Below are 16147 nucleotides of genomic sequence, written 5' to 3'. Positions count from 1 at the left end.
CACCATTCCTCTACCAGGGGCTGCCAGCCCAGAGGAGGGCGAGGACTCACAGACAAACTCCAGTTGTGGAGTACATTTCTTTCTTTTTTTTTTTTTAAAGATTTTATTTATTTATTTGAGAGAGAGAGCACGAGCAGGGGGAAGAGACAGAGGGAGAGGGAGAAACAGACTCCCTGGTGAGCAGGGAGCCCGATGCAGGACTCGATCCCAAGACCCTGAGATCATGACCTGAGCCGAAGGCATACGCTTAACCGACTGAGCCACCCGGGCGTCCCTGGAGTACATTTCTTGAGCTGGCTTAGATGAAACTGAGATTCCACACCTCCAGCTCTGCTCCCATGGCAAAACAAAGGAGAGAATCAGAACCTAGAGAGAGGAACTTATATGACTCTCTCAGCAGGAACATCTTGTGAGGTTGCCTTCCTCACGTAAATCAGCCACGAATCGTTGGAGAACCATCAGTGCTTCTCCTGCAAATCAACTATTCCACAAGCAGTAAAGGACACCGTTGACTCAGCTGTGATGTTTACTATTAATACAACAATTCAACATTCAAGTGTAGTCACTTCAGTTGGAGACTTTTCATAATAGGTGAAAAAGGTAAAAATATGATTTTCTCCAAAAGTTTATGAGGAAATAAGAGTATTGCCTGAAGGTCATAGTTTCATGAATAGCTCTGGAGTTAGAAAGCAACAGTACAATAGGAATTAACAGACACTTCTGAAAAATAAAATACAGAAGAAGTCAAGAGGCTAATAGGATAATGACCCATGAACTGTTGCTTATAAAGGGCCAGACAAGCTACACACTTCCTGGGTCATGAATTTTCTTTGGAATAGCCATGAATGTAAAATATTTACAATTTATCAAACTAAAGATGAAAATACTGTTCATAGAAAGACATGGAAAAAAATCCTGAACATAATTTGACTTGGTTTACCTCAAGTGTCAAAATTACATATAAGGAAAAGAAGTAAAATCAGCTCTTTGTGACTCTATCACTCACTTCCTCTGGTAAAAAGCTGATAAAAATAGTTTCTGTACTAAAAGAAAAGTAATCATCATCAACGTCCTTACTCTGTATGATATGGAATATGGAAAGCAAGAACTTACTTCCCCAGGTTTTGTAGTTTTTCAGTAATTTCACTACTGCCTCTAGCCATTCTTGTGATGACCAGAGAAGCATCAGAATTCTGAAACGTGGGGGTGCCTGGGTGGCTCAGTCAGTTAAGCATCTGCCTTCAGCTCAGGTCATGATCCCAGGGTCCTGGGATCGAGCCCCAGGTTGGGCTCCCTGCTCAGCAGGGGAGTCTGCTTCTCCCTCTCCCTCTTCCCCTCCCCACCCCCCACTCGTGTACTCTCTCGCCCACTCTCTCAAATAAATAAATAAAATCTTGAAAAAAAAAAAAGAATTCTGAAACTTATTTTTCCTGTTTTTATTTCAACGGAAAAAAAATATAATGTGTTTTCAACTAGGCTTGGTCTGAGTCTCACTTGAAAAATGGAGCCACAGGTTCTATTTTTAAATATTCGAGGAAAACAAGTGGTTTAAACCTCTAATTGACAGGATTTCCAGTCCTTATCAAAAACAGTTTTTGTTTTATAGTTCTATTTTTCTTTCTGACAGCAAGAGACTTCATTCAATGATGTAGCTGTTGTTTTGACCAAAAAAACAATGGGTTAGGTTACAAGACTCCTGGGCCAAGCATGATTTAAGTAAAACAATGCGCTGTTCATAAACGACATTTAAATAATATAATCATGACTCATGCCAAAGCCACTTTAATTTCTTAAAAAATAAAAACAACTATAGTATATTTAGAGTTTGGGGCGCCTGGGTGGCTCAGTTGGTTGGGCGACTGCCTTCGGCTCAGGTCATGATGCTGGAGTCCCGGGATGGAGTCCCGCATCGGGCTCCCTGCTCGGCAGGGAGTCTGCTTCTCCCTCTGACCCTCCCCCCTCTCATGTGCTCTCTCTCATTCTCTCTCTCTCAAATAAATAAATAAAATCTTTAAAAAAAAAAAAAAATAGAGTTTGGCAAATGTGATGGCAAAAGAAAAAACAGAGTCTCTGAAAGGAGACACTGGGGCGCCTGGGTGGCTCAGTTGGTTAAGCGACTGCCTTCGGTTCAGGTCATGATCCTGGAGTCCCGGGATGTCATGCAGGGCCTGGCTCTAATCTGAGGGAAAATATACCACTCTCTCCCTCCCCACAGCAACACTCAGTTCACACTCAGCTCTGACTCCAATCCCTGGTCTCCCTCAGTTTGTCCTCTCCTGCAGCACATGGTTCCTGACTCACAACCCCCTTCCTCCCTCCCAGCTCTTATCTCTGCCAGCCTACCCTAGGGAGAGCTTTGGACCCCCACCAGCTCATCCTCTTGGATCCCACATCTTACAGCTCACCGTGGTCTAACCTGACACCAGATTCTAACCTTTGCTGTCTCCTTCCCTATAAGAGCCCATGCTCCCCCTTACTATTTTATCAGAAGCCCCACTGAGACCTCTTGCACACTGACCATGTTCAATCATCTTGGCCAATTACTGGACCTTTTCCATCCTAAGCTTATGGCTTTTAACAACCTAAAAACGTTGCAAAGTAAACATCCCATATCGATCTGAGGAAGAACATGAATTCCAGAACCAGATCACCTGGGGAGTAATCATGGGTAAGTTATATAACCTCCCTGTGCCTCAGTTTCCTCATCTGTAAAATGGAAATAATATCAGTACACCCATCTCCTAGGATTTTCGTAAGAATTAAGTGAAAACATAGGGCGCCTGGGTGGCACAGTCAGTTAAGCATCTGACTCTTGGTTTCAGCTCAGGTCATGACTCAGGGTCGTGAAATCCAGCCCTGCGTTGGGCTCCGTGCTAAGCACAGAGTCTGCTTAAGATTCTACCTCCCTCTCTCTCTGCCCCTCCACCCATCGTGCACACACTCATGCACACTCGCTCGTGTGCACTCTCTCTCTCTCTCAAATAAATAAATAAATAGGTAATCTTAAGAAAGGAAGAAAAGAACTAAATGAAAACATTTTCAAAGCCTTTAAACAGGGTTAGTTATTACCACTGTAACATAAAATTTAGTTTAGGATAAACAAGTCCTTACATAATGAGGGAACCTGGAAGAAAAGCTCACATCAAAATAGTGTCTTTAAGCTTTCTAATTCTTAACTGTGGAGAAGTTAGCAAAAACCACTAACAGCTTGCCTCGATTTGCATTCAACCCATTCCTTCCAAAAAAATACCAATAAATAAAACACTTAGGAGTTGGGAAGTGTTGATTTTTAGATTATACTGAACAAGGGGTAGTTTTTTTTTTTAGCATTTTGCATAAACCATTCTAATCCTCATGAGTTTGAGGGGCAGCAGGTCTCCCAAACTGTGTAGACAGATAAACTCAGCCACAAAGAGATGTTGCTAGATGGGCACCTGGGTGGCTCAGTTGGTTAAGCGACTGCCTTCGGCTCAGGTCATGATCCTGGAGTCCCGGGATCGAGTCCCGCATCGGGCTCCCTGCTCAGCAGGGAGTCTGCTTCTCCCTCTGACCCTCCCCCCTCTCATGTGCTTGCTCTCTCTCATTCTCTCTCTCTCAAATAAATAAATAAATAAATAAATCTTTAAAAAAAAAAAAAAAAAAAAAAGAGATGTTGCTAGAAGTCCCCTAACATGGAAGCGCAAAACCGAGCCTGTAACTTTGGGTGGCTGGCTTCTGGAGTATTTGAGGAAATCAAACTTACACGTTATTATTATTAAAAATGTTGTTGTTTTTGTCTAAGTATGGACATTAAGCACATGAGCTCTGGGGTCAGGCAGTGAGTTCAAATCTCAGCTCTGCCACTCACTTGCTATGTGACCCCGGGCAAGTTAATTAACTTTTCTGTGTCTCGGTTTCCTCATCTGTAAAAACAGGAGGGCAATACTAACACTGCGAGCATTAAATGAGACATTAGGTATAAAGTGCTTAGAACACTGCCTGGCACATATAAGCGCTCAGCTAATGACAGCTGTTGTTATTTGCAAGGTGCAGACACAAAGCATCTGGTGTCTGTGAAGAGTATCAGCCTCTCTAGGAGTCAGGGGACAGTAACCACCAGTGTGGCATCTTCTGATGCCCTCCCACCTACCTGACACTTTAAATGCACTGAGAAGGTACCCACCCCATGACGCCCCAAATGTGTCTGTACAAACTGTCTTCCCTGAACAGGGAATTCCTTGAGAAGGAACGCCCTGAGCTCCTCTGTTTCCTCAGCCGCAGAGCTGACACCAGCACCAACAGATACTCCATAAATGTGTGATGAATAAATGAACACTCAGTCCTCTAGATTTTTCGGGAGCTTTAAATGTCACGTCCCTTATTAAAATACAAACCCCTCTAGACGCTAACTCCTTAACATGTTGGCAACAATTAGTGACAATTAGCTGCAGGAAGAAGGGTGACAGCTTCCGGCGGCTTGTACTTGTAACGCATTTCAACACCATCTAGTCCTACAATCGCACAGCAAAGACAAATCGGTCTATACTGAAATACGGTCTAGAGTGGACTCTCCCTAAAAAAAAAAAAAAAAAGAAGAAGAAAAGAAATTTACAAATGAAAGTATATTTCTAAAATGCTTACCTTGCCTCATAAATGAAAGGGCTTTTTCTTTTAAGTTTTCTGTCAGTTGTCTCTTTTTAGTCAGGTAATCCAAAACATAAATATTGGGAGCAAAATTTATCATGTTCTGTTCACCACAGCCATAAGGCATCCGAATCAATGAGGCTAAGCCATTGATGGAAGAACCAAGGATATCTCCTGAAAACACAAGATATTCGATACAATCAGCAAATAGTCCTGGTGGCCAGGAGACTTCCGCGGAGTACAGAAGGTGGCTGACATTGAAGCGATGATTACTCCACTGCTTGGAACAGACGACAGACTTTTCGTCAAGCTTTTAGGAAGACTGGTCAAATAAATAGCTGACAGCACAGTGGCACCAAACTCATAGATGATGGGACAAATCAGACTTCTAGCTCAGGTAAAGATGCGGCATACGCTAGGCAAAAAAAATAAGCTTAAAAAACCATTCTTCAACAAAAATGGCAGGAATTGACCATTAGGAAACCATCATTTTTATATAGGAAAGAAATGTTTTATTAGTAGTGTTCTTCACATAACTAGAACTTCACTCTGATTTCTTACTAATACACTATAAACACTTGAGAAACGATTTTTTTTTAAGGGCAAGGATTGTAGTATTTTTTAATGTGTTCTCTTTAGCAAAAACACAGTAGAATTAACACATAGAAGTATTTCAATGAATCTCGGGATCAAAAAGGATTAGGAATATTCTTCAAAGTTAGTAATATACAATTAAACAAAATTCCTAAAAGACACTTCGGGGCGCCTGGGTGGCTCAGTAGTTAAGTGTCTGCCTTCGGCTCAGGTCATGGTCCCAGGGTCCTGGGATCGAGTTCCACACCGGGCTCCCTGCTCCGCGGGAAGCCTGCTTCTCCCTCTCCTACTCCCCCTGCTTGTGTTCCCTCTCTCACTGTGTCTCTCTCTGTCAAATAAATAAATAAAATCTTTTAAAAAATAAAAAATAATAAAAGACACCTCTAGGGGCACCTGGGTGGCTCAGGCGTTAAGCATCTGCCTTTGGCTCGGGTCATGATCCCAGGGTCCTGGGATCGAGCCCCACATCGGGCTCCCTGCTCTGCGGGAAGCCTGCTTCTCCCTCTCCCACTCCCCCTGCTTGTGTTCCCTCTCTTGCTGTGTCTCTGCAAAATAAATTAATAAAATCTTTAAAAAATAAATAAATAAATAAATAAAAAGAAGACACCTCTACCCACATTCTAACACTATGACTCAGGGAAATAAGTAAAACTTCAGAAATACAGAGGCTGAGTTCTAATTCTGACCCCACTGTGAGGGGTGCCTGGGTGGCTCAGTCAGTTAAGCGTCTGCCTCCAGCTCAGGTCATGATCCCGGGGTCCTGGGATCAAGTCCCACATCAGGCTCCCTGCTCAGCCAGGCATCTGCTTCTCCCTCTGCTGCTCCCCCTGCTTGTGCTCTCTCTCTCACACACACAAATAAATAAAATCTTTAAAAAAAAAATCAACCCTCAAGAGTATTTCAATAACCAAAGATAGATTCATTCCAATGTAAGGAGTGGTGGAATACATTTGAAATTCAAGGCTTCTTCCGTGTGTGTGTGTGTGTGTGTGTGTGTACTGCATTCCCCCCCATGTGTATGCTGCACCTTCCAGCATCCCAACACTATGGGAGAATTCATTCCCCTGAGTAGAGAGCTTATTTAATTCTTGTTAAGAATTATAACTAAGGCTCCCAAAAAGTCCTCTATAGAGGGACTGGTTGGTTGAGTTATAATGGAGAGCATTACACCTATGAGTGTAATGAGGAGATTTAAAAGAATCTCTAAAAAAGTGCCTTAGGTCCTGACATCTTGAAAACCTAACAAACTATTTAGATTCATTAATCTTCATTAATCTAAATATTTCCTTCAGTTATTTGTGAAGCGCAGCTATATAAGCAAATCATTTGTGTGGAAGCTATGTTTAACAACTGACAAAAAAATAATTTTGGGGCGCCTGGGTGGCTCAGTCGTTAAGCGTCTGCCTTCGGCTCAGGTCATGATCCCGGGGTCCTGGGATCGAGTCCCACATCGGGTTCCCTCCTCGGCGGGAAGCCTGCTCTCCCTCTCCCACTCCCGCTTGCTTGTGTTCCTGCTCTCGCTATCTCTGTCTCTGTCAAATAAATAAATAAAATCTTTAAAAAAAAATAAAAAATAAAAAATAATTTTGGGTTGCCAGAAGGTGACTAGGAGAGGATGAACTCATTGGGTTTCTTCCTGCTGTAAAGGTTATCTGCCTCCCTCATAGAGAACTGCTCTAGGCAACAGTACTCAACCTTTGGTCATCAAAAGCACTTGTGAAACCTTTTCAAAATATACACACCCTAGCCATAGCTTAAGAAATTCTGATTGCGGGGCGCCTGGGTGGCTCAGTCGTTAACCGTCTGCTTTCGGCTCAGGTCATGATCTCAGGGTCCTGGGATCGAGTCCCACATCGGGCTCCCTGCTCAGCGGGAAGCCTGCTTCTCCCTCTCCCACTCCCCCTGCTTGTGTTCCCTCTCTTGCTGTGTCTCTCTCTGTCAAATAAATAAATAAATAATCTTTAAAAAAAAAAAAAGAAAAAGAAATTCTCATTGTGGGGGCGCGTGGGTGGCTCAGTCATTAGGCGTCTGCCTTCAGCCCAGGTCGTGATCCCAGAGTCCTGGGATCCGGCCCCAAGTTGGGCTCTTTGCTCAGCAGGAGGCCTGCTTCTCCCTCTCCCACTCCCCCTGCTTGTGTTCCCTCTCTTGCTGTGTCTCTCTCTGTGTCAAATAAATAAATAATCTAAAAAAAAAAAAAAGAAAAGAAACTCGGATTATGTAGGTTGAAAGTGGAGCCTGTGTTTTTACAAAGCTCCACAGAAGATTCTGATTATGTACCCGAGGTCGAGAGCCACAGAGGACAGAAGCTCTGCTCTTAGAAATAACCCCTCCCTCCAGCCACATTATAGTGGGTCCTGCTACCCAAAGAGTGGTCTATCCACCGGAAGCATCAGCATCAACTGGGAGCTTGTTAGAAATACACAACCCAAGGCCCCACCCCAGGCCTACTACACCAGCATCTTCCTTTAAACAAGAACCCCACATGATTCAATGCACACTGCGATTAAGAACTGGTCTAGGACACATATCTGCTAGTCTTTCTATTGTGATCATCAGTTGGTACCAACTAAAAATTTTTGCAACCTCTTCTCATTAGGACTAAATAAGAAAATACATCCATAAATAGATTAAAAAATACATGTATAGTCATATACTAATAAACCAGTAGTGATGGTGATATACTGTATTCTTACCAATTGCAGTGATCTGAACTCGTTCACTACCACTCACTGTGTTGGGAGGAAATGAGAAACTCAAAGTTTTCAGGGGAGTTTGTAACTTGTTGTCAGTCAAGTCTAGCAAGATGGATTGTGAATACGATTTTTCTATTCCTTCAGCCTGTTGGAAAAAAAGGAACACGATTAACATCATCTCTACTCATCTGTTTACAGAGAACTTTATGCAAATAATAAGATAAACATCTTGCCTGTCGTGTCCGCAGTATGTGTACAATTAGATAAATACCTGTTTTTGATTCCTGCTTCAAATCTGTTAATAAATGTTTACTTTCTAGTTAAAGTAAACAAGACATTTCATGAAATGGCAATTGAAATGACAAAGGAGAAGATGCAAAGGTGATGAAAAAACCCTCTGAGGTAAATCATATTATTATCCAAAGAGAGATTAAATACCTTGTCCAAAGTCACACTTGACAGAGCTGGGATTTGAACCTAGGGCTGTCTCCCCCAGAAAAGTGTTTATCCACTAGACTGAGCTGTCTTTTTCCGCATAATACCTTCTCTAAAAAAAAAAATCTACAAAATCTCTTCTAACCGTATTGAGGAATTCCAAAATTCAAAATCTACATATCAACTTGGCATGATTTAACAGGACCCCAATGTAACAGTTGCTAAATGTAATTGACGGCAAAAGAGATTTGCTATATAGGCATACCATAAACTTAAAGAGGAAATTGGCAATTACTTCTAAAACATATATCTCTACATACAGATGAGAAAACAATTAGACAATACCAGGAGGATGGAGGAGATGACCTACTAGATCTTGCCAACAAATTTAACCAAGAGAAAAACCATCTTCTGTTTCAATTATGTATTTCTCTTCACTTATTCAAGACTTCAAATATTTACCTTTACTAAAATCCTCTGGGTGACAGCATCAGAAGCAGCAGGTGAAATGGCTGTGACTGGGATAGGAATTTCCCCCAGATGTGTGGGCTTGACCGGGAAAAGAACAGTTGCCCCATCCTCACTGGGGACCAGAATGGTCTGCTGGTGTCCTGTGGCATTTATTTCATTTGAAGCCATTAGAATATCAAATTTGTCACTTTTCTCAATGATTACTTTAACCTGGAAGGAAAATTATCAAAAGTTTTATATGATAAATGCTCCTCAGGAAAGTGTTGCTTTATTACCATGTTAAGTACTGTTAAATCTGTGAGGTGCAAGACTAGAGAAAGAGGAGAGAGATGCAGCCAAGGACAGGATGAGAGCGTTATCAGGGAAAACTTCATTTCTCTATGCTCTCCTCCTCCATTCCTTGCCAACCGCAAGAAGCACAGAATGCCAATGAGAAGAAGCAACACCTTCTAGATGCAAGGAGGACTAGGAAAAAGTACAGGCAGGCAGGAAAGAGAAAGACCTGCCTCAGAGACAGCAAGGAAGTCATGCGCCTAAAGCAGAAAACCTGTGCTGGAAATGAAGAGAATATATAGACGCTAATACTATCCTTAGACATTAATAAGTAGAAGAAATCTATGTTTATTTTCAGTCTCTCAGAAATGTATAAAATGTTTAGATTCCCAGATACCCAAACATTAACAACCCAATCCCTGTGCATTTTCTCCATTCTTTCCTGAAGTGTGAATGATTAACAAAACCTTTAATATATTACCTCAGTGGCATCTTTCAAATAATTGAATATGGTTACTTCCAAAGCAAATTCTTCACCTCTGATAACAGAGTAGGGAAGATTCAAAAAAATGAAAAATGGTTGGAAGGCTTGTAGCTGGAAAGAACACAATGAATACATATTTTATTCAAGTCAAAATGCTTCACATTTCATGTTAATTAAAAGCACATCTCACAAAACCTGTGAAGCTTCTAATTCCACATAGAAATGTCCACTTGCCTATCAAAGGAAAACAAACAGCCAACTTAGCCCAAGTCAATGATGATAAATTGATGTGTTTTATGTTATTTAACTACATTTCATTAAGTGCCTACTAGGATCCAGGGACTTGTTTTTTTATCATTTTATTTTATTTTCATCATGATACGTGTACTCTTTAATCCCCATCCCCTATTTACCCCATCCCCCCACCCATCTCCCCTTTGGTAACCATCTGTTTGTTCTATAGTTAAGAGACTGTTTCTGGGGCACCTGGGTGGCTCAGTCGTTAAGCGTCTGCCTTCGGCCCAGGTCATAATCCCAGGGTCCTGGGATCAAGCCCCACACCGGGTTCCCTGGTCTGTGGGAAGCCTGCTTCTCCCTCTCCCACTCCCCCTGCTTGTGTTCCTGCTCTCACTATCTCTCTCTCTGTCAAATAAATAAAGAAATAAATCTGAAAAAAAAAAGAGAGAGACTGTTTCTTGGTTGTCTTTTTTTCCTTTGTTCATTTGTTTTGTCTCTTACATTCCACATATGAGTGAGATCATATGGTATTTGTCTTTTCTCTGACCAATTTATTTTGCTTTAGCATTATACTCTCTAGCTCTATCCATGTTTTTGCAATGGCAAGATATCATTCTTTTTATGGCTGAATAATATTCCACATTATTATTACGTATATACCACATCTCCTTTATCCATTCATCTATTGGTGGACACTTGGGCTGCTTCCATAGTTTGGCTATTGTTGATAATGCTACATGAGGGTGCATGTATCCCTTCGATTTAGTGTTTTTGTATTTTGGGGTAAATATCCAGTAATGTGATTCCTAGATCATAGGGTAGCTCTATTTTTAGTCTTTTGAGGAACCTCCATACTGTTTTCCACAGTGGCTACACCAATTTTCATTCCCACCAACAGCGCAAGAGGGTTCCTTTTTCTCCACATCCTCGCCAAGACTTGTTGTTTCTTGTGTTTTTTATTTTAGCCATTCTGACAGGTGTGAGGTGATATCTCATTGCGGTTTTGATTTGCATTTCCCTGATGATCTGTGATGTTGGGCATCTTTTCATGTGTCTGTTGGCTATCTGTATGTCTTCTTGGGAGAAATGTCTGTTCATGTCTTCTGCCCATTTTTTTAATTGGATTATTTGGTTTTGGGGTACAGAGTTTATCAGTTCTTTATAGATTTTGGATACTAAACCTTTATCGGATATTTTATTTGCAAATCTCTTCTCCCATTCAGTGGGTTGCCTTTTAGTTTTGTTGATTGTTTCCTTCACTGTGCAGAAACTTTTTACTTTGATGTAGTCCCAACAGTTTATAGGTACTTTACACAAATTATTTCATTTAATCCATACAACTCCTCTGAGGCAGGTTCTATGTTCATATTTTACAGAAAAGAAATCTGAAGTTCAGAGATCTCTGTAACTAGTACAAGGTCACATCACTAGTAAATGAAGGAACCAGAAAAGGACCCCAGCATGTCTGATGCCAAAGCCAACCTCCTCACCTACTACACTATTATGACTCCAGCCATCTGCTTTAAAAGCCACTGGCCAAATCCAACAGGCCCTGTTTGAGACTTAAGTCTAGATGGAAAGTCTAGATAATGTTCTGCTTACTACCTTCTAACATATATATGCGCATGTACTTTCTCATTGGTGACCCAATTCTGAGATTGTTGGCCAAATCCTACAGGGAAGCTGAACCGCTAACCGGCCTCTGAAAATAAATCTTTGTTAGTTTAGGCAAATGGTTGTCACTGGCAGCAATAATTCCCCCTAGAGGTTTACTTGGACATTTGTGGCAGTGTCTTAGATTGTCACAATGACTGAAGGGTAGTGAGTGAAAGTCTGTGATGCTCAGGACAGTCCCGGACAATGAAAAATTGTCCCACATCCCTCATGATTCTTGAATGTCTCTTCAGACATTCCCGTAAAGTACCTGCTTATAATGACCTGAACTAACAACCTAATTCCAACTTATATATAAACCCAAAGCATTTTTCAATACACAGTAAATTTTTCACAAATACAACTATTTTGTAAATCAACAGAAGACCGCACTTTGTTTTGTTTGTAACTTTACCAAAAGTCGTTCATGGCTTCAAAGACTGACATCACCACAGGCAGTACCGCTGAAGGTTTCTGAGTTGCTAAAACAATACATGTATATCGAACTTCACTTGCAGCTGTTACACACAGGGTGATTCTATGCATGGAGTAAATATTTAAAGATTTATGCCTTCTAGTGCAGCCATGTCCGACCACTTATATAGTGTAGTATATATTATTTTACTACACATTACTTTCCTTTTATTTCTCCTTAATATTTCACTTAAGGCATCATATTGATTTTTTAATTGAGTATATAGGTATACCGTATTTTCTATGACTTTCATTCCAGATGGTGAAGGGGAAAACAAAATATCTGTTATGAAAAGGGGGCTTCAGGTATGACAGAGGTGAGAGCTACTGGTCTAAGACCAAACATGCTCATTATATTCCTCTTGCCAGCGACTGGTTTAGGAAGTAACATGTGATGCAATTTGACCAGAAATGGAAAAGCATGTCTGCTAGGGTCCATTTTGAGAAGGTCTGCCCATCCCTTCCAGAGGGAATACTCAGAAACTCTCTCTCTCTCTTCTGGCCTTTGGAAATAGCTGGATTCAGTCAATAATAAAGTTTTTATCCAAATCTTAATATGGACGTAACACATTTAGGAGTTTAATATAGCTCACATTCTAAAGTATAAAACCTATGAAAAACAAAAAGGAAAAGCCAAGGAATCTCTAAACACTGATCAACATCATAAGCAAATCATTTTTTAAAAATCCATTGAAGAGTTCACACTTCTGTGCTTTGGGCACTTTAACATTTGCAAGCAGGTCTTTAATATACTACCTCCATTGGAGTACTTGTTAGTCCAAGACCTAAGTCTTCAGAGATCACGAAAGCAGTGGCTACCCAAGAAGTGATAGAATCAGGCACAGTAACTTCAAATTCTTGGTAAATCCTAGAACTGAAGTCAAGATAAAAATAAAAATCATAGCACCAAGGACTGACATATTTCAAAAAAGTCAACATAACCTAAACTATTTTTAGAAGTTTTCATTTTCCAAATTATTTACATATCTAAATTTTTTTAAGTAAGCATGAAACGGCAAACCCCAAATTCTCAAGGAATAGGTCACATAATAAGGCCAAAACACTGCATCCTGACCCATACTCCACTAAAAGCTTTCTACAATGTTTATACCTTTAGAATGATCATTATTATCATAAATGTTGTATATAGATAACAAATATCTACTTTCAAATTTAACTCGATTTATTTCTGTCAATTTGCATAAAAGTTTCCCTCTGTATCCCAGTCTATGCCTTTTTTTTTTTTTGAGGTTTGACTTGTGTCTTATTTCAAGTTTACAAATAGGCAGACTATAAAATATGTGAAGATTTCATGATTCATCTGCTCAGTCATCAGGCCAGAGAGCTCAGGGTTTGTCAACTAAGCCGAATCCTCCCACCACCTGCACTCCTTCTTCCTGTGGCTCATGGGGATGTCTGACAAGGAGCCACAAGGTAGAGAGAGTAAGTGCTTCCCACCCCAAGGCAATAAGCTTATTGTACTCTCAGCAATTTTCTCAAACAAGAACCATGAAACTTCAAGGAAGTTAAAAACACCCTTCATTAGAAGAAGGTCTATCGGGCGCCTGGGTGGCTCAGTTGGTTAAGCGACTGCCTTCGGCTCAGGTCATGGTCCCGGGGTCCTGGGATCGAGTCCCGCATCGGGCTCCCTGCTCTGCGGGAAGCCTGCTTCTCCCTCTCCCACTCCCCCTGCTTGTGTTCCCTCTCTCGCTGTGTCTCTCTCTGTCAAATAAATAAATAAAATCTTTAAAAAAAAAAAAGAAGAAGAAGAAGAAGGTCTATCTTCTCCTTAATGATACTCTCACTGCCCCAGTTTGCACATGGCTTTATTAAACACTACATATTTAAATACAATAAATACCATTCTAAAATAAAAACCTCTTGGTCTACTTCGTTGTTCATCACAATAGGTTTGTACCGAAACACTTCAAAGAACACAATACTTATTTAAAATGAACACTAAACAAAATAAGGTATGAGCAAAGAACATTATAAATCTTTACCCCATGTTGGTGTCTAGCCAAATCCAAGTCTCTGGAAAATGCTTTCTGATACGTGGGTTGCTAACCGAAGAGAAGTCATGAAAATGTACCAAGTATCCTTCTGTTTCCTCCGCAAATCTCTCAGCAAATTCTACACTGTCATCTAAAAATCAACATTGACAACTGTTAGGAAAAAAGTCACTGTAGAGGATGATTATAATCTTAGTTCGGAGAACCTCAACACCTCTCAGCTGAATGGGACTTTACAGTTCATCTTATTCAACCGTCTCATTTTACAGCTAAGACACCTGAGACCCCTTGAAGTCAAGTGACTTACCCAAGGCTCCGAGGCCAGTTACAGCAGCACCAAAACTAAAAAAAAAGTGTTCCCTGCTGGTACAACCAATACCTGAAAAACTACTTACAGTGCAGTTGCTAAAAAACAAGTAAATCACATTTTTAAAGTTCCCTCCAATTTTGCTATTCCCTTTTTAGTTCTCTAGTGATCATTACCATTGGCTACACCAGCCACAAGATGCTACAATCATCCAGTTTACTAGCTTATAAAAAAAAAGGTCACGTTGCCATACAGACTGACACATTTCCAAAAAAGTCAATATAACCTAAACCATTTTTGGAAGAGTTTTAATTTTCCAAATTATTTACATATCTAAATTTTTTTTAAGTAAGCCGAAACAGCAGATCCCAAATTCTTAAGGAACAGGTCATCTAATGAGGTCGTAAAACTGCATCCTGACCCATATTCCACTAAAAGCTTTCTTTCTATTACTATCACCTACTTCTATTTTTTTTCCCAACTTTTCTGTAAGTCTAAAATTATTTCAAAATAAAATGCAAACAGGGGCGCCTGGGTGGCTCTGTCGGTTAAGCGTTGCCTTCGGCTCAGGTCGTGATCCCAGGGTCCTGGGACCGAGTCCCGCACCAGGCTCCCTGCTCAGCGGGGAGCCTGCTTCTCCCTCTGCCTCTGCCCCTTCCCCCAGCTCATGCTCTCTCTTTCTCTCTCTCTCTCAAATAAGTAAATAAAATCTTAAAAAAATAAAATAAAATGCAAAACATCTGATAAACTTAAGGGAGTGAAGGAATCTACAAGGTAGAAGGATAGGCATTTGAAATTTTAAAAGTAGAGCAGTGTTCCCGTGATAAAATGACCTTGGGTACCTACTGATGCCATCGTGGTGACTGCAAGATAGTACACATTAGATGGATCAACCACACTGACAGTCAAATCCCCAGGATGACAACAGGAGTAAGACTTTGAATCTTTTGTGAGAGTCACCAATGTATACAGAGATAAAGGGAAAGTAGGGGACCTAAAGGTTGATTGAAGGAACTATAATTGAAATTTTTGAGCTTCAAATGATAAACGGTTTTTAACTGAGGGTTGCTGAACAGTGATCTTGAAGTAGTCAAGATAACACTGAACACTATGGACTTAGGAATCCTGATCCAGAAGAGAAGCAGAAAAATAAATGTCAGTCACCTGAGAAGGTTTCTAAGGACACAGTATGCTAGTAAGAGCACCAAGTTTCTTCTGTTATAGGGGGGAAAAAGGTAGAAGAAAGTTCTCAGGAAAGGTAAAGGATACAATAAGTATTACTAGCAACAGAATGAGTATTACAGTGGAAATCAGGATTTGATCAGTAAAGATGAACAAAGATGGGTAAAAGCTGATACCGACAAAGAGAGAATGGAAAAAGACAGATTGCTTAGAAGATGTCTAGGATGGATTATTATATGAAGAAAATAACTGTATCATATTGTCTTTAATACATAGAGATCATAATGACTTCATAAAATTTTTAAGGCTATAAAATTATCTTTTTAGCTTCAGGATAGAGGCTCGGGTATCCAGTGGGCTTAGTGTGGGGCTTATACCTGACAGGAATAGGGAATTCAGGGATAGAAACTGTGACATTAGCATAAGGTTACCTGAAAGAAAAGAGAACAACTTCTAGAGTTAACCATTCTCATTTATACACTTCCTCCAGCCAAAACATTTTGACTTCTTCCTAAAAGCACACTTATTATTAGTTGGGTGGCAACTCTATTTAGCAATACAGGGAAATGTACAGATGTGACCCTTCCCAGGAAGAACTCAGACTGATGAGACACGTGCACGTGAGTGTGTGTGTGCATGTGTGTGCACGTGCACGCACCAGCATACTTTACGGCATTATATTCTAGGTGAGCATCAAAAAGCTGGAGAA

The 16147-nt window shown here is 40.5% G+C and overlaps 1 protein-coding gene across 1 annotated transcript in view; it reads right to left on the bottom strand.

Annotated features, from left to right (window-relative positions):
• CD109 (CD109 molecule) overlaps positions 1 to 16147 on the bottom strand; it is a 127651-nt gene that overhangs the window by 25873 nt on the left and 85631 nt on the right. The window contains exons 18-23 of the mRNA XM_034991609.1: positions 13941 to 14082; positions 12694 to 12811; positions 9571 to 9684; positions 8808 to 9026; positions 7911 to 8055; positions 4621 to 4797 (exon numbers count right to left, since the gene is read on the bottom strand). Coding sequence (XP_034847500.1) covers positions 4621 to 4797; positions 7911 to 8055; positions 8808 to 9026; positions 9571 to 9684; positions 12694 to 12811; positions 13941 to 14082 — 915 coding nt within the window. The remainder of the gene's footprint in view (positions 1 to 4620; positions 4798 to 7910; positions 8056 to 8807; positions 9027 to 9570; positions 9685 to 12693; positions 12812 to 13940; positions 14083 to 16147) is intronic.

This window comes from Mirounga leonina, unplaced genomic scaffold (assembly GCF_011800145.1).
Source record: "Mirounga leonina isolate KUSES-001 unplaced genomic scaffold, KU_Mleo_1.0 Mir_53, whole genome shotgun sequence".
In the NCBI taxonomy this organism is placed as follows: Eukaryota; Metazoa; Chordata; class Mammalia; order Carnivora; family Phocidae; genus Mirounga; species Mirounga leonina.
This window is presented reverse-complemented; position numbering and strand designations above follow the sequence as displayed.